This window comes from Thamnophis elegans, chromosome 14, assembly GCF_009769535.1.
Source record: "Thamnophis elegans isolate rThaEle1 chromosome 14, rThaEle1.pri, whole genome shotgun sequence".
In the NCBI taxonomy this organism is placed as follows: domain Eukaryota; kingdom Metazoa; phylum Chordata; class Lepidosauria; order Squamata; family Colubridae; genus Thamnophis; species Thamnophis elegans.
The window spans coordinates 19,501,346-19,519,352 of NC_045554.1; the positions used below are offsets into that span (position 1 = coordinate 19,501,346).

An 18,007-nucleotide genomic window follows, 5' to 3' on the forward strand; every position below is an offset into this window, starting at 1 on the left:
TAGCTCCAATACAAATTCCTTAATTTCTTGTTTAAAATCATTAAGTATTTGAAAGAAAAATTCCTGTGTTAAAAATTCTCCAGTAGAGGGCGTAGGAGACAAGGGCTGCGATTCCAGTATAGATTCTTTAGATTCTTTAGGCACATTTGTAGAGAGACGCTTCGATTTTGACCTGGGTGCCATTATAAATAAACAAATAAACAGCGCTTTCGCTCCCCTCTGTTTCCAAAAAAAAATAATTATTTTGTTAAGGAGCGGTCTGCAGGAAGGTAAAACCGGCTAAGTACATCCCCTATCAGTCACCAACGGGGAGAAATCGCCATTTTGAAGTCCGTTTAAACAAAGAAGCCTCTAAGACAAATGGTGCTGGTGTTTAAGATAGTAATAAAAGCATAAATCTCACAGGGGTGGGACCCGCCCGTATTAATCCTAGCTTCAAACAACTTTGCTTTGTCCTGGGGGGGGGGGCTCGCCTGTCTGGGGCTGCAAAAAAGGCAGCTGAGAAGAACTGGCTGGAGATAAAAGCTCCGCTCACGCTGGATCTAATCTCTGTCCACAGCCAAAAAAAAAGAGAAAGGCTGTGAATTACGAATAGACCCTAGCACACAGAGCTACTCCCTGCCCCTTTCTTAGCCAAAAAGGGGTGATATCTATGATCTTATTTAGATATACAGACCAGATCTCTGAGAGGAGCTCGGTTGAGCCCTCCTCGGCAACAGGCTCCGCCCCCCCAGATCTCCTGCTTCTTTGACCTCTCCAAAGTTGGTGGGTTTTGTTTTGAATTCACAGGCAACATCTTCTAAAGGAAGAGGTGGGCAAATTTTCCGATGTTGTCTTAGACCTGAGAGGGAAAGTGTGTTGAATGCTTCTGAAGCCCCACGGCTTCTCTCTGCCAGAAGGGAGAGGTGGATAAATGAGAAGGCCATTCCTGACCAACAGCAGTTGGCCCTTTTCATTGGGAAATGTTGACTTAAGACAACACCAGAAAACGATTCCTTCTGACAAGTGTGAACCAAGCCTATTGTGCCACAGAAGAGTCGCCTCTATATGGGAACAGTGGAAATTCAGATCTAACAGGTCAGATAATTTCAGTCATGCTAATTGAGGAGAGGAGAAACTTCCTAAGAGTGAGGACAATAATAAGCAAAACAGCTTGCCTCCAGAGGTTGTGAGTGTTCCATCACTGGAGGTTTTCAATAAGAGATTGGAGAACCATTAGTCTGAAATGGTATAGGATCTTCTGCTTGAGCAGGGAACTGGACTAGAAGACCTCCAAGATCCCTTCCAGTTCTATTCTGATTCTGATTCTAAGCCTTAACTTGCTTTAATCTTGGTTTAGGGAGTAAACTACAAAACACTAAAGCTTCTTTGACAGTAGAAACATGCTAAGCTAAACTGGAAGAGGCCACACAATTGTGAGAGCCAGAAAGGTGCTGGTGTGTATTGTAAGGATCCCTCCCATGCACAGCTGCAGCACCGGTTCAGTTTAGGGCCGTGTACAGCTGTCATTCCTGGAACATAAAAACTTGTAATCTTTTTCTTTTTTTGAGATGTGTAACAGCTCAGTCTTCGTCCGCCTGGTGATCTCCGTTCTGTCCCTTTTCCCCTTTTCCCGGTATCCCATGAAAAATGCTCTGTACCTGAGGTTCAGGTGGTGGAGGGAGAGAAGGAAAGGTGTGTTCATTTGTGCTCATGCCCTTTTCTCTCTTTTTCTGGTTGCAGAGATTTAAGCAACAACAAGATTTCTTCGATAGAAGATGGAGTATTTGATAATTTATTTAATTTAACTGAAATGTAAGTCAACATGCTGAACTATCTTGTATTTTCAAAAATGTTCTCACTCCCTTGGGATGCGGCCTTAGGATTCTGGAATTCTAAATTCCTTAATTCGTTTTTTCCTGCATCCATTTTCACCTGCTTTGGGGAAATGGTTTGGGGGAGAAATCAGGTGGCGCATCTTATTTGGGCCATTATATTACATATCTGATTAAAAAATGTTTGTGTGAGGGGGTGGATTTTCATCAGGACCACAACAGTGTGTTTCCTTTAAAGGGATGAATTTCCTCAGTATTATGACTTGACAGAGAAGGCTTCGTATACTTGCTGTTAAATAAAAATATCAAATGAATAAAATTTCTAATAATACACTTTTCAACATGTCTGGGTTTAAACCCCCCACTTATTCTAAAGAGGATTAATGTGATTATAACCATTATCCCTTTCAAAATATCAAGTAAAATCTCCTGCACAAGCATATCCATGTTGTTTTCCTGGCAATATAATTGAAGTGGCTTGCCAATGCCATTTTCCAAAATTGCTTTACATTTCTAATCTAATCAAACATCTATCAAGTACTGACTTAAATTAAGACTGACAAAAATGTATGGGAATAAATAAGCAGGATCAGGATCAGGCCAAAGTGAGGCCTCCTGTTATGTACAATGTCAAGACAAAAACTTTCAGATGTCCAAAGAGGAGAACTGAAGACCATGGCCAACTTCTACCATTGTTCCTTGGCAGATGCTCTTCACAAGATTGCATCACTTACTTGAAGAAATATAATAACCTCTGCAAAGTGGTTTTACCTCCTTTTAATAGCAATAGTGCTTAGACCTATATACCGCTTCACAGTTTACAGAGTCAGCCTATAACCCCCAACAATCTGAGTCCTCATTTTACCCACCTCGGAAGGTTGAGTCAACCTTGAGTTGGTGAGGATCGAATTGCTGGCAGTCAGAGAAGTAGCCTGTAGTACTGCATTCTAATCACTGCATCACCCATGGCTCTTTAAGCCATCCAAGTTCAGCCATCAGCATCCTTAATATTTATGTAAGCAATTTGTCTCATGTCTTATTACTTGTGAACTCTAAGCAGTTAAGTAATTTCACGCACTGGCTGGAGTCACACATTGTGGTTTTTTTTAAACCATGCTTTGTTGAATAAGCCACAGTTGTCTAAATTCAGTTGTGCTAAGGCCAAGATGTTGAGTTTTATTTCTTGGCTAGGGTGGTACTACAGCATGCCTTGAATATGGAATGCAGGCCGGTATGGAAAACCTCCTCTGTTTTTTTCTCTCCCATCCTTCCACTTGCTATTTCAATAGTTATTGTAGAATGAGAAGAGGCTGCTTATTATTATTATTATTATTTTATATTATTATACAATTGTATCACAGCGGCCAGTTGTTTCACCGGATTTGGCATTGGTTACTAGTCGGGCCCCACCCAGGGGCCTAGGACGTCGTAACGTATTTTCGTAATATGCGTGCAGGTCCAAGTAGTGCGGCTTTTTGCATTTGACTGATGGTGATTTTGTCAATTTTTAACTGTTTTAAATGTAATTCCAGTGCTTTTGGTATAGCACCCAGTGTGCTAATTACCAGTGGAATTATCACTGCTGGTTTGTGCCATAGTCGTTGAATTTCGATTTTTAAGTCCTGGTATCTTGCGATTTTTTCATGTTCCTTCTCGGCGACCCTGCTATCCTGCCATTATTATTATTATTATTATTATTATTATTATTATTATTATTATTATTATTATTATTATGTATTTTCTCCCGTGTCTTTCAGAGACTTAAGTGGGAATCCGTTTTTTTGTGATTGCAACCTGGCCTGGCTCCCCCGTTGGGTTGAAGAGAGAAATGTGAAGGTGTCCCGTCCGTCTGAGACTCGGTGCATTCAGCCGCTGGAATTGGCTGACCTTCTGCTTTTCAACGTCTCCTTCAGTGACGCTACTTGCGGTAAGGCAGAGGAGGGCTGGGGCAGTGGGGCAGGAAGCACTGGAGAGCAAAAGTGCAGAAGTCATTCAGGCCCCATAAAACAGGGCCTCAGTTTTATACAGCTCACCATTTTACATAAATGGACCTCTGGACCCAAAATTCTCTTGGTTTTCAGTAAAACGTCGTGCGAAGCATGAAGAAAAATAAGCAAGGAAGTTAAAAGAGGAGGGTAGGAGAAAAAGTAGGAGAAAGAAATGTAACTTTAGATTAAATGTAAGAAGGATACTTAAAGAGAAAAGTGTCAGGGTTTCACATGGTTTAATTCATCAAGTTTCATGTACAGGAAGTCCTCAACTTAGAGCAGTTCATTTAGTGACAGTTCAAAGTTACAACGGCACTGAAAAAAGTGACCATTTTTCACACTTACAACCGTTGCACCCAGATACAGACCTGAGTCACAATAACACAAGAATAACCTCAGACTGATGGTGTTACAGCCAATCTCATGGAGTTGGTTTCCTGATCTGCTCTACTAGTGGGATTGACTATTCCTAGCCTAGAGAACCTCCCTCCACTTCACCCAAGCAGGATTCCCTCTCAGGTTGCGTGGCCAGTTACAGAGTCTGTGGCTCTGTAGAGAGCATCCCCAGGGGGGTAAGATGGAAGGTGCTGGACTGGCTCCCTGACCTGGCTGTGCTTCTGTTGCTTCTCCTTCCAGGAGCCGATTACGTTGCCTGCCTGCCGGACAACAGCACAGGTGGAGGGGAGTCTGTCATCCGATTCACTTCCCATTTGCCACCGAACCTGACGGAGGAAGTGTGCAGTGCACTTTGCTATGCCGACGGGCAAGACTACGGGGGCTTCAGTGAGGAAACCGATTGCTTTTGCGGCTTTGCTCTGGAGCCCAACGTTTCCTCTGGCTGTTTGCCCTTCTGTGCCAGGCCCCTGGCTGGACCCCTCTGTGGGGGCCCAACGCTGCTTTCCAGGGTCTTTCCGGCTGTGCTGCCGGTGTCCTTGGAGGCTCCGGGGACACTGTGGGGTGTTTACCAAGAGGTGGCTTTTGTTCTCCATCTTCCGGTTGCGGTGGGCACCATTCAATGGGACTTTGGGGATGAAACGGGGCTTTTCAATACCACCAAGACCACCGTCCTTCAGGTCTACACATTGCCAGGACTCTTCAACGTCACAGCCACGGTTTTTGTCGGCAACCGGTTTATCTCCGCGCAGACCGAAATCGAGGTGCTGGCCTCCCCAGAGGAAATGGCTCTTCAGTGTCCCTCTTTGCTGAAGATCAATGAAAGTTTACAGTTACAGATGAGGAATCGTGGAGGAACTGGCCTCTCAGTGGCCTATAACATCACTGTGCAGGACCAGGAGCCTGGAAGAGGTGAGGAGTGAGCAAGCCTTGCTGAAGCTTTGAATGGGCCCTAAACATCTTCATTTTGAGCTGACCTGAACACAGAATTCTGTCAACTGGGCTTATGGGCAATGTTACTCTTCCTTCTGAATCTCCCCCCTTGGGGCAGTTTCTCATATATATGGAGGGCATTGCTGTAAGCTAGGGGTGTCCAAACTTGGGAACTGGGGAATTCTGGGAGTTGAAGTCCACAAGTCTTAAAGTTCCCAAGTTTGGACACCCCTGCCATAAGCCATCCTTCCCCAGCCTCGAATCTCCAGGCACCTTGATTTGTGGAGAATTTCTTCTTCTCGTGGTTAGAGACAGGTGACTGTCAGGAACAAAAGAAAAAAATGAGCCTGAAAGATAAAGTTCCTAACCTCTAATTCTCCTTCCACAATCAATAGAAATCAAATTGAAAGTACCTTAGGATACAAGAGACAACTTCTAGTTTAGAGCTACCAAGCCTTGAAAAGTCTTTAACAGTATTTTGCTGCATTGCTTTGATCTGATTTCTGCCATCTCAGAAGTGGAACGAAGAGGATCTATGGAAATGCCAAGATCAGGTAGCATGAGCCTGAGGGTTGCAGCCCTCTACCTAGTTATAGTTTATTATACTTTATTATACTTGTATGCCGCCCTATTCCCAGGGGGACTCAGGGCGGCTAACAAACCAATAGGGAAGGGGGAAAATACAAAGAAAACGAACAAGACAAAACAAAATACAAACAACAAATTAAAAGCTACTCAACAGCCGCAACAATTCAAGTGGGGCTGGGAACTCATCAGCCCCAGGCCTGCCGGAACAGCCAGGTCTTGACGGCTTTGCGGAAAGCCTGAAGGGTGGTGAGGGTCCGAATCTCCACGGGGAGATCGTTCCACAGGGCCGAGCAGCCACAGAGAAGGCCCTCCCCCGGGGGGGTCGACAGTCGACATTGGCTAGCTGATGGAATCCGGAGGAGGCCTAATCTGTGGGATCTAATTGGTCGTAGGGAGGTAATTGGTAGGAGGCGGTCTCTCAAACCTGACCAGGACCAGGTAGACTGAGGATTGCAGCCCTCAGTCCTTTCAGATTGGTAGGCGCAGGATTTCTATACTTCACCAGTGCTAAGTATTCTGGGAGAATGAGGACTTCAGGGCCTGCTGTATCTTTGGCACAGCTTAAAACCTGAGTTTATGAAAAGAGACGTTGGTGCATCTGCTTCTCAACTCTTATCTTTCCTGGAATGATTTTGACCTTCCACGGATCAAAAGAGGGGGGAAAAGGAGGCATGGCTTTATAGAGGAATCTTTGAGGTTTACATAAAATTGGTGTTTCTGCCAGATCATCAGTGGACTGGTAGTTCCAAGGAACCAGAGCCTGTCTCTTCTGTGCACGGTCCAAAAACTCACTCATGCCTTTTATTTTTTTGCTGTGCAGTGGTCTTACCTGGTTGCCCCTCGGACAGCGTGATCTTCCCTGGGAACAGGCACTGCTATTGGCTCGGAGGAGAAAAAGCAGAATGGCTGGAGGCCCAGAGGCTTTGCCAAGAGCACGGCAGTGGAAGTCTGGCCTTTGTCAGCAGCCCCGAAATTCAGAATTTCTTGGTGTCCAGTGTCACCCGGTAAGTTAGTAAAAACAGGGTCGGTCTAATTCAGTGATGGCGAACCTTTTCGGCACCGAGTTCCCAAACCGGAATGAGCATGTGTGTGCATGTGTATGTGCCAGAGCACCGGAAACCCAAAGACCAGCTGGCCGGCGCACAAATACTAGTTTTTGGATCATTTTCAGGCCATTTTTGAGGATGTTTTCAGGATGTTTTTGTAATGCGCCTACACGGGCACTGGAGTGCTGGAAAACAGCGTAAAATTGACCCGGAAAATGGCCTGGGTTTTGGCCATTTTCTGCCACTCCAGCACCTGCGAAGACCAGCTGACCGGCGCACATGTGCGTGCTGGAAAGCAGAAGAGCAGCTGCTGATGGCGCATGCGCCCACAGAAAGGGCTCTGCGTGCCACCTCTGCCACATGTTCCATAGGTTTGCCATCATGGGTCTAATTCATTATTTCAAAACTGTAGTGACATTAAGACCTGTGGATTTCAAGTCCCAGAATTCCTCAACCAGCATGGATGGCTGGAGAATTCTGGGAGCTGAAGTCCACAAGTCTTAAAGCTGCTAGAATTGAGAAAAGGGGCAGTTGCTGGAAACAGCATGACCATTGGTTGGTAAGGTATATGGTTTGATTTCGTATGGTCTCCTTCAGTATGCCTGAGCAGGGGTTGGACTAGAAAACCTCCAAGGTCCCATCCAACTCTGTTATTCTGTAAAAGGATTTGGTTAAAGGATGATACTGGAATTCAAGTATTTTTTGCTGATGGATGTATAGGGGAGAGATTGTTAAAATGGGAATATTCTGATATTACCTAACTTCCTCCTCATTTTGCTGGGACAGAGAAGACAAACAACAGGGCTGGGAGAAATTTGTTAAGAATTGGCAAGGATGGATGAAGCTGTCCCTCTTCTCCTATGAATACCCCATAGACCAGAGGTCCTCCAGCCAGCAGAGCAGAATTCTGGGAGTTGAAATCCACAAGTCTTAAAGTTGCCAAGTTTGGGGACCTCTACCATAGACGTTTCTTCTAAAGCAATGTTCATGTGTGAGAACCAGGGATCAGCCGGTCTATCGTTAAGGATGGTCCACTCCCCACAACTTAGGAGTATCTGCAGAGGATGTTCCAAAATAGATGGAGGAGGCATGAAAAAAATTAAAGTTCACTTTATGCCATTTTTTACTTTGGTCGTCTAAATACAGTGGTTAGTCTCCAATCATGTATATAGTTTTTTCTCCTTTAGATGCATTATAATGAAGAATGAAATTGTCCAAATTTTGGGAAGTTCCTTGGGACCAGAACAAGCCTTTTGTGGCTCATATGGCCGTAGGGCTTTGGAGCTCTGGATTGTTTGGAGGGCACAGTCATAGAATCATCCTCTGGAAGGGACCTTGAAGGTCTTCTAGTCCAACCCCCTGCCCAAACAGGAGACCTCATTCCATGCCAGACAAATGGCTGCCCAACCTTTAATTGAAAAGTTGTCCCTTTGACTTTCTATTCGCTGTTTCTTGTTGGCTCGCCAGCTGCAGAACTATCCCCGATCCTCAGGGATGTTGCGATAACTTTCTTTCCTACCTCCATTTTGTTTTGGGGCTGCCCTGTGAGGTAAACATTGGTGGAGCATTGCTGTCAGTTCAATTCAGCGAGGGGAGACAAATGAGGGAAACGTGGGAAAGCAACACCAGGGAAATCTGTTTCCCATTACCCTGTGTGACTGCCAAGGACCCCTACATACACACACCACACACACACACACAGAGTCACAGACATTGTGGTTGCTTGATGATTCCTGGATCTACCTACATTTTATTTTCTTGAAGCAACTGCTGGGGTGGGGGGAGAGAGCTGGGGAGGGTGCTGCTGAGGGCCTTGAGATGGATGATGGATGATGTGAGGTGGGTTATTCAGGCAAAGAGTCTTCTCCTGCCTTTGGGGTCTGGTGCCTGGGAAGGGGCAGCAGTGGGTGAGCCTGGCATTGCTGCTTTTCTGTAGTGAGATCAGGGCTGAATGAAAAGCAGGAACACCCCAGGGCCTCTTTGGGGATGGCAGCAGGTGAGGTGGCTGTTTGGAGACCAGTCTCTGGGTCAGCAGTGCCAGGAGCAAAACTTCACCATTGCTAATCCTTGAGGCATATTTTTGTAACTTGAGAAAAAAGAAGAGGAGGAGGAGGAAAAGGAGGCTGCTGCTGAATTGTCCGAGCAAGTTATTTTTGTCGTAGCTTTCTTGCTGCGAAAGCTCTTTCTGGGATGACTTCATTACTGTGGCTGGCAAAGCATGTCCGTGGTGGAGAAACCATTGATTATCTCTGGAAGTCAAGCCTGCCATCCTGTTTGCACATGACTTAAACGGGCCAAGCAGAGGGCGGGAATCTGGCAAGGTGTGAACTTGGAACCGCCTTTTTATTTTTAAAAAAAAACAGAGGAGGAGAAATAGAACTTTTCAGCCCATTTGGCTGCCTGGCCCTCTTCCTCCCACCCTTAATTCAAGGCAGTTATGAATCCCAAGCAGCCCGTTCTCTCCCCAAAAAGCCATGCATGACAGGGCCATGTGGCTGTGCCAGCCTGTGCCAGGGGGCAGCCGGTGTGGCTTGGCCCTTGACAACCGATCCATGTTGTGTCTTCAAACCGGACCCCCGGGACCCCACTGGCTGAGTTGGGATTTCCCATCATGGGGCAGATGGGCCAGGGTCGGTGCGCAGACCTGGGTGGAATCTCTTCTTTTGGGGACCCACTCATGAAATCAGCTCACCGAAGGGCCAGTCGATCAGCCTTTTGCCCCCAAGCATGTTTGCTCAGTGGATTACCCAAAAGAGACACCAGCAGGCCATTCCAAAGGTGCTTTTCAAAAGGCAGCTTGGGTTTTGCTTTTCCTTGAAGACATTTCGCTTCTCCCCCAAGGAGCTTCTTCAGTTCAGGGCTGAAGGAAGGGAAAACAAAGCTCAGCTACAACCAGGACCTGGAGGACTGAGAAGCTCCGTCCATAGGCAGCTCCTTTTCCCTCTGGCAGGCTGCTTTACCCTGAGCGCCACCTCAGTTACGGCCAGAGGTGGGTTCCGACCGGTTCGGCCGAGTAGGTAGTATCTCAGCTGCCCATGCACCCAAACCAGTTTTCCTGTTGGTGGCGCCATCTTCATTTTTGGTTCTGCGCATGTGCAGAACAATTTCCATTGCAGAAATGTAATCCCCCCCCCTTTTTTTCTACCATTCTGTGCATGTGCAGACCTTTTCAGGTGTAAATGTGCACACATGCCGAATTGGCAGTAACGCCAGTAGCAACCCACCCCTAGTTATAGCCTAAAAGATGGGGGGCTGCAGCCTATGTTCTTGAGGTGGGCAAAGGCTTGGGGGGGGGGACTGAGGATGTGCCAAATGCCGGCAGGGAAGATGCAGGAGCTAGAACAGAAGCGACAATGACACAAAGTGTGCCCCTGTGTCTGACTGGGCAGGAAAGGTTCACTTTTGTTAAGGGGGGGGGATAGAGGGGGGGAGTATTTTTGTAAGTTTCGGGGGAGGCTGCTGGTTTCAGGGAGAGGAAAGCAGAGTGAAGCCCACTCTAGGGATGGAGGGGTTAGAACAGGGCTTGAATGGGGAGGGACTCAATCCTGCAGCCCTTTGGCACGAGGATCCGCACCATGGTGCCCTGGAGCCCAGCACCCTGCCAGGCCGGGCTGCCCTGGTGTTTCCAGAGGCTGCTTGGAGAAGGTGGCGCAGGAGCCCTTTGAATCGCTTAGCTGAGGGCCCAAGTGTGGTTCTTAAAGGATTCCAGAGGGGGATGAATATCTTCGCATGAGGAGGAACATTATTTCCACCAGATGTGCCCAGAGCGCTTGAGAAAATGCTCGGCTTTGACGTCTGGCTTCCCAGGGAGGGGCTGTTCCTCCCCCCCCCCCCCACACACACACACAGACATCCAGCATCTGTAGGCTGGGGGCAGGGGAGGTGCGCAGAGTGAGGTTGACATCTTCATAACTGGGTAGGGCTGAGTTGGGGGTTTCCATGCATTTCCCGCTCTGAGTGGCAGACCACCCACTGTCCTCTCCCTTCTGCCCCTGATAAGTGGGGGGGGGGGCTTGTGGCTTAGTTTTGATTTAAAGCCCCACCCCCCGAAGCCTTGTCAGAGGAAAGAATATCACTGTAGCCCAGAAAGGGCCTGTGGCCAAATGCCAGGGTAGTTTCCTTGGGAAAGGAATTCAAAACATGGGGTGCCACTGCCAAAGCGAGATGGCCTTTGGTCAGCAGAGAGGCTGGGTGAGGTGGGGGGCTTGGAAGTGGGTGCCTGGGAGTGCTTGCAAAGCCCAAGGGGCGCAGAGACAGAGGAAGACAAAACTGATCTTTGAATGCAGGTGTGGCTATTTGAAAACTGGCCAGGTTGAGCCCAGAGGGATCCAGTGCCCAGTGGAAGCTACAACTCTGCTCATCATTAATTGAGGTTTCTGGGAAGTCAGCCCCCCACCCCACACACCATCCATGTAGCCTCCTTTGGAGGTTGCCAGGACACACAGGACTGCCTGCTTAGGCAGGCTGCTTTAAACAAAGGCAGGAGGGACGAGTTGGTACGTTTCTCCAACTGGCTGGACACTGAATAGCAATATCAGTAGAATTATATGCCACCCCATAGGATTTTACAGCCCTCTTTGAGCAGTTTACAGAGTCAGCACGTTGCTCCCAACAATCTGGGTCCTCATTTTACTGACCTGAGAAGGATGGAAGAGTGAGTCAGCCTTGAGGCGGTCAGGATCGAACTCCAGACTCTGGGCAGAGTTTCCCTGCAAGGCTGCATTCCGACCTCTATGCCACCAGGGTGAAGCCAGGAGGGGCAGCTGGCCCAAAGCTGTAGGATCCCAGTACACCCAAACCTTTAGCGGGGGTCCCTTGGAGTTGTTCCAGAAGTCGAAATTTTCAGTGGATTTACTGGGAAATGGTTAGCCGGGTATGTGAACCAGATTGCCAAGAACCAGGTTAGGGTCATAGGAAGGAGCTGGATTAGGATCTGGGAGATCAGGTTCTGCTCTCTGGTCACCCAGCCTGCCTTACTGGGTCACTGTGGGAGAGAGATTCCCTGCATGCCATCTTGAGCTCCCATACAAGAAGGCAGAGAGAAGCCAAATAAATGAATGATCAGTAAAAATGATCTGCTTTAATGAAAGCATTTGTCGTAGCCTCAAGAGCCCTGCACGTCCTTGACTCAGTCCTTCTCCAAACTGTCTCATTTCTTACAGCTCTGTTTTTTTTTCATGCAGGACTTCAATTGTGTAGCTCAGGGGTGTCCAAACTTGGCAACTTTTAAGACTTGTGAGGAACAGAGCTGGCTGGGGAATTCTGGGAGTTGACGTCCAGAAATCTGGAAAGTTGCCAAGTTTGGACACTCCTTGTTGTAGCCATAGCTGCCATCCTGTCTTTTTTTGAGCCTGCCTCCCTGTGAGCACGCTTTAACCAACCTAAGCCCTTGCTTCCCTTTGTGCTGTGTCCACTCAACCTGCCCACGTTCAGTCCCCGGTTGCATGTTTCACTGTGAGAAAAGGAAAGTCAGTTCCTCCTGGAGAGGCCCAGCTGCTTCCATCTCCTGGCACTTGCTCCTGAAGGCTCTTCTGGAACAGACAGACAGCCAGGCATCCTGGACAGGGCATGTCATGCTGATGTCTCCCTCACCCGGCCTGGGCTTTCTCTCCCCAAAGGAGCCTGGATGTCTGGATTGGGTTTAACGACGTGGCAAGCCCCAGCCCGTTGCCACAAGGCGAGGAAGGCTTCGATGTGCAGAGCTGCCAGAACTGGCTCCCGGGTGAACCCCATCCTTCCAATGCCGACCACTGTGTCCGGATGGGTCCTGCCGGGCAGTGCAACACCGATCTCTGTATGGCCAAACACAGCTACGTGTGCGAGCACAAGCCACAAGGTGGGTGTTATTCCAGGGCCCTTGGGCACCACGGGTTATGCAGAGTCTTATCCTTGACTCAAAAAACTAAGCCAGGAGCGATGGTCTATGACAGGGGTGTCAAACTCAATTTCATTAAGGGTCGCATCAGGGTTGTGTTTGACCTCATGGGGCCATTGTGGAGGGGCCAGGGTAGGCGTGGCTCAATGTCACTCCTGTCGGGGGTGCCTGTGGTGGCCCGAGTACTCTGCCAGTGGAAACATGCTCCCAAGATCCATTTTCGGCTGTCATGGCCTCCTGCAATACTCTGCCAATGAAAGCAGAGCTTGGGAGGGCAAGCTCCGTTTTTGCTGGCAGAGGATTGCAGGAGGCTGTGGCAGCCGAAAATGGAGCTTGGGAGCCTGTTTTCGCTGGCAGAAGCACCATGGCCTCATCCTTTGCTGTTTCCAGGGTGGCTCCGTGGGCCAGATCTAAGTACCCCATGAACTCGATCTGGCCCCAGGCCTTGAGTTTGACACCCATGGTCTATGACAATTTGCCACAGCCAATTCACCATGGCAAACTCATTATGGCCAACTTGCCTCAGCCAACTCTCTGCAGGACAAGAATTACACTAATACCAAAGAAATAATGGAATAGAATCATTAAAGAAGGGATGCAAAAGGAGCAACAGAATGAAATGTGAATGGCAAAAATTAAAATAACTTATTTATTTTAAATAATTAAATATAATTGTAAAATTGTCCCACAGCTAGTTGTCCGTGGTGAGTTGGCTGCAGCAAGTTGGCCATGATGAGTTGGCCATGATGAGTTGGCTGCAGTGAGTTGTCCATGGTGAGTTGTCCCATTCCCCAGGAGCGATGCACCAGCCTTCCTGGCTCAATGGGATCAGAGGAGAAGTCCAGGACTTTGGAGTGTCCTTTTGGGCCCTCTGACTCTGCAGACTTTCCTAGAGAAAAACTCTTGCCTTTCTCTAGAGATAAACTCTAACTTGCCTTTAGAGTAGGGAGGAATGAGTTCCCCATGGTAGGGACTGTTTTGACTCTCTGGACATGGTGAGGGACACCACGAGATGCATTCCACCAAGTCTTAGACTGTGGGGAGGTTAAGGGTTTCAAAGGACAAAACGATGCAGGTATGTTTTATCATCCACCACCACCCCATGGAAAATTGTTCCTAGTGGTTTCATGGTGATGAAATGGGTGCTGAAAGCCTCTGCTAGGCTTAAACATCCATTCATCAGTTTACTCCAGGCTTCTCCAAACTTGGCAATTTTAAAACTTGTGGACTTCAGTTCCCAGAATTCTACAATCAGCCTGTAGAACAGGGCTCTCCAAACTTGGCAACTTTAAGACTTATGGACTTCAGATCCCAGAATTCCACATGGTTGAAGTTCCTGGGAAGGCAGCCTAAAGACCCCTGGTTTACTCCAACCCCATCAATTAGAAGACCCACCAATGACATTGTCAGGCTTCCAAGTAAGACCCCCAATGAAAGAAGACTCCAAGAGTTTCCTCAAAGTTCCATTTTATTAGAGATGTCGTATTGGCACATCTGGGAAAACCCGAATCTGAAAGTTTTCCCCACCTAAATGAAAGTCCAAGCCAATGCCCAGCACCCACAAGTCTGTCTCATGGTCTAATCCTTCATTGCCACCAAGAAAGATTTCTTCTGACAGACATTATTCTTGCCCAAGTGATAAAAAGAACGCAGGCTGCCTCATAGGTTGACCATGCCTGACATGGAAGAAAGTTGAGCAGGTTTGATTTCTTTCGTGGCTGGGAAGGAGGGTGGGTGGGGTGGCATTATGTAATGAAACAGAAAAAGAAAAAATATGTGGTAGAAAATGAAGGCGGGGGAGGAACCAATGAGCCAATTGTTTGAAGCAAGATACTCTTTCTGATGAAAACCTGTGTCCCTTTTATGCTACTACTTTCCCAAGCCTTTATATGGAAGTTTTATTTGGAGTAGAGAAAAAAACCTCAAACAAAGCAAAATTCTGTAAAAATTTCTCAGATTTCCGGATTTGGGAGACCTCTATTTAGAACATCGCTTTCCAATAAGAAAAAGAGACTTAATGTTCCTCCCGCACTCCTTTTTCCCCTTTGCTTCTTCCAGTCGAGATTCTTCTAAATGCTGACCGCTTTCAACTGGGATCTCTTGCGTTCGACACCTATGTGGCCACCAGGAGCCTGACCGAGAGAGAAGAGCCTTCTGCCCCATTGGGGCCAGTAGAGGTGAGGATTGCTCGCAGCCTCCTTTGGGCAGAGATCACTCATGAGAGATCTCGGTGAAATCTTGGCCCTTCTGTTTTCCAGACTCTGGTGTTTCCCAGCTTGGCATTTCAACAGGAGGGCTTTTTAGTAGCCTTGGAGCTGGTGGCGCAGAAACTACAGCAGCCGGCCCATATCCGCTTTCAAGTACACCGTCCAGCCCACCCAAAAGGTGAGAGGACGTTAGGTTGATATGAGTGATCCAGGTGTCTCTGAGGTAATTAGCCAACTGTTCTTACTTTAAGAGCCGAGGTGGCGCAGTGGTTAAATGCAGCACTGCAGGCTACTGCTAGATCAGCAGTTCAGCGGTTCAAATCTCACCGGCTCAGGGTTGACTCAGCCTTCCATCCTTCCGAGGTGGGTAAAATGAGGACCCGGATTGTTGGGGGCAATATGCTGACTCTCTGTAAACCGCTTAGAGAGGGCTGAAAGCCCTATGAAGCGGTATATAAGTCTACTGCTATTGCTATTAAACTTAGTTGTCCTTTAAGGCCTATGAGATCTGCCCTCTGGAGCAATGGAAGACAATCTTCCATCCTTACGTGGCTCTTCTCTTCCTCTCCAGATCCTGTTAGGGGCACCTGTTGTGACTTGAGCATCCCCCTCCAGTGGCATAAAATCTTCATGCAGTTGTGCTTTGACAGTGGGATGCAGCTGCTAAGAAGGCAAATAGCAATAGCACTTAGACTTATATACTGCTTCATAGTGCTTTACAGCCCTCTCTAAGTGGTTTACAGAGTCAGCCACCTGCCCCCAACAATCTAGGTCCTCATTTTACCCACCTCAGAAGGACGGAAGGCTGAGTCAACCTTGAGCCGGTCAGGATTGAACTCCTGGCAGTGGACAGAATTAGCCTGCAATACTGCATTCTAATCACAAGAAAGGAAGGAAGGGCAATAACACTTAGACTTATATACCGCTTCACAGAGCTTTTACAGCCCTCTCTAAGCGGTTTACAGAGTCAGCCTCTTGCCCCCAACAATCTGGGTCCTCATTTTATCCAGCTCGGAAAGATGGAAAGCTGAGTCAACCTTGAGCTGCATTCTAGCCATTGTGCCAAACAAGGAAGGAAGGTCCATAGTAATAGCACTTAGACTTATATGCCCCTTCATTGTGCTTTTACAGCCCTCCCTAAGCGGTTTACAGAGTCAGCCTATTACAATCTGGATCCTCATTTTACTGATCTCAGAAGGATGGAAGGCTGAATCAACCTTGAGCCACTCAGGATCGAATTTGCTGGCAATCAGCAGAATTAGCCTGTAGTACTGCATTCTAATAGGAAGGAAGGAAAGGAAGGAAGGAAGGAAGGAAGGAAGGAAGGAAGGAAGGAAGGAAGGAAGGGCAATAGCTCTTAGACTTATATACTACATCACAGAGCTTCTACATCCCTCTCTAAGCAGTTTACAGAGTCAGCCTCTTGCCCCCAACAATCTGGGTCCTCATTTTACCAACCTTGGAAGGAGGGAAGCTTGAGTCAACATTGAGCCTGGTGAAATTCGAATTGCCAAATTGCAGTCAGCTGGCAGTCAGCAGAAGTAGCCTGCAGTACTGGGAGAGTGAAGGACCTGGAAATCAAGCCCCATGAAGAAGGGCTAGAGAGAATTTAGCCTACAGAAAAGTTGACTAGGGCAAGTAGGATAGGAGTCTCAAATACCTGAAGAGTTGTCAAGTAGAAGTGGGAGTGGACTTGTTTTCTCTTGCTCCTGAGGGCTACAAAGAAAGATACAAGCAATAGCAATAGCACTTATACTTCTTTACTGCTTCACAATGCTTTACAGCCGTCCCTAAGTGGTTTACAGACTCAGCCTCTTGCCCCCAACCATCTGGGTCCTCATTTGACCCACCTCGGAAGCATGGAAGGCTGAGTCAACCTTGAACGTGGTAAGATTTGAACTGCCAAATTGCAGGCAGCTGGGAATAAGCAGAAGTAGCCTGCAGTACTGCACTCTAACCACTGCGCCACTGTGGCTCATACAAAATTTAAGAACAGTCAGATGGTGGAACTGGGGGCTTGAAGTGAAGTGAAGTGAAGTGATGAGTTCTCCTTTCTTGGAGGACTTCAGTGGCTGGGGGGGGGGGGTGTCATCTTTCAGGGATCCTGTGCTGAGCAGGAGGTTGGCCTAGATGACCTCTAAGGTACTCCATGATTCTGTGACCGAGAAGTGGTTGTTATCTATTCCATCCTTTTTTCTACTTTATTTTCTGTTCTTCCTTTTTGGATTGTTGGTTTGTTTTTAAGGTGCAATCATTTTATATGTTTTTTTATCAGTATAAACTATTGAAAGTCTGGGTAAAGTACACTGGCATATATAACTGCAGATGAGAAAGAATGATCAATATGCAAAAGTCCCACTTTGAACACGCCATGCAAACAATCTAAAAAACCACCTCTATTACTATTCATCTTTCTGCACCTCATTTTCATACGGAGGAAGACAGAGGCTGAAAATAAATAGAAATCAGGTTTATTCCATTTGCAGGGAGTTTCCAGAGAGAAAAACGTTATAAGAGAGAGAAGAATGACTGTTTTTAGCTTAGAATTGCTCATTCTAAGGACATTTCTGTAAAATACTGAGATAGCAAAGTAAGAACTGGGGTGCTTATGGCATTTTCAAGTATCATTAAAACCAGGCAGATAAAAGCCGTGGTGTGTTTAACATCAATAATGTATGAAATTTGATTTCACACTAAGATGGGGAACTCTGTTAACTTAAGAAAAATACGAGAGATGGATTAGAAAATTAAAGTCAAGTGTTGCGGGGGGAACTGCTAAGGGAAATTGTGAGTCCCCTTTTGCTAGAGGTCTCCTCTCCTCTGAACTCATTCCAGAGTGGTTCCAAAGCTATATGATCCTACGAGCCTTAATTCACAGCGATTTAATCAGGTACTCCTCGACCTACGACCACAATTGAGCCCAACATTTCTGTTGTTGAGTGAGACATTTGTTGAGTTTTGCCTCATTTTACGACTTTTCTTGCCTTTTTTTCATTTTTTTTATTTCCCTCTGTATGCATCTTTCTCCTAGGAGTGTTTTTTCTCCGGTGGGTCTATCAAGGCAACCTGGTCTACCAAATTATGTGACAGAACATACAGCTTCCATTTTCGCCTTTCTCTCCCAATCCAGGAGCCTTCGCAGGCAGCCGTTTTTGCGACAAAC

General features: G+C 47.1%; 1 protein-coding gene across 1 annotated transcript in view; it reads left to right on the top strand.

Moving 5' to 3' along the window:
* PKD1 (polycystin 1, transient receptor potential channel interacting) overlaps positions 1–18,007 on the top strand; it is a 174,501-nt gene that overhangs the window by 65,217 nt on the left and 91,277 nt on the right. The window contains exons 3-9 of the mRNA XM_032230933.1: positions 1,723–1,794; positions 3,572–3,741; positions 4,439–5,107; positions 6,537–6,720; positions 12,381–12,598; positions 14,696–14,814; positions 14,896–15,022. Of these exons, the coding sequence (XP_032086824.1) occupies positions 1,723–1,794; positions 3,572–3,741; positions 4,439–5,107; positions 6,537–6,720; positions 12,381–12,598; positions 14,696–14,814; positions 14,896–15,022 (1,559 nt within the window). The remainder of the gene's footprint in view (positions 1–1,722; positions 1,795–3,571; positions 3,742–4,438; positions 5,108–6,536; positions 6,721–12,380; positions 12,599–14,695; positions 14,815–14,895; positions 15,023–18,007) is intronic.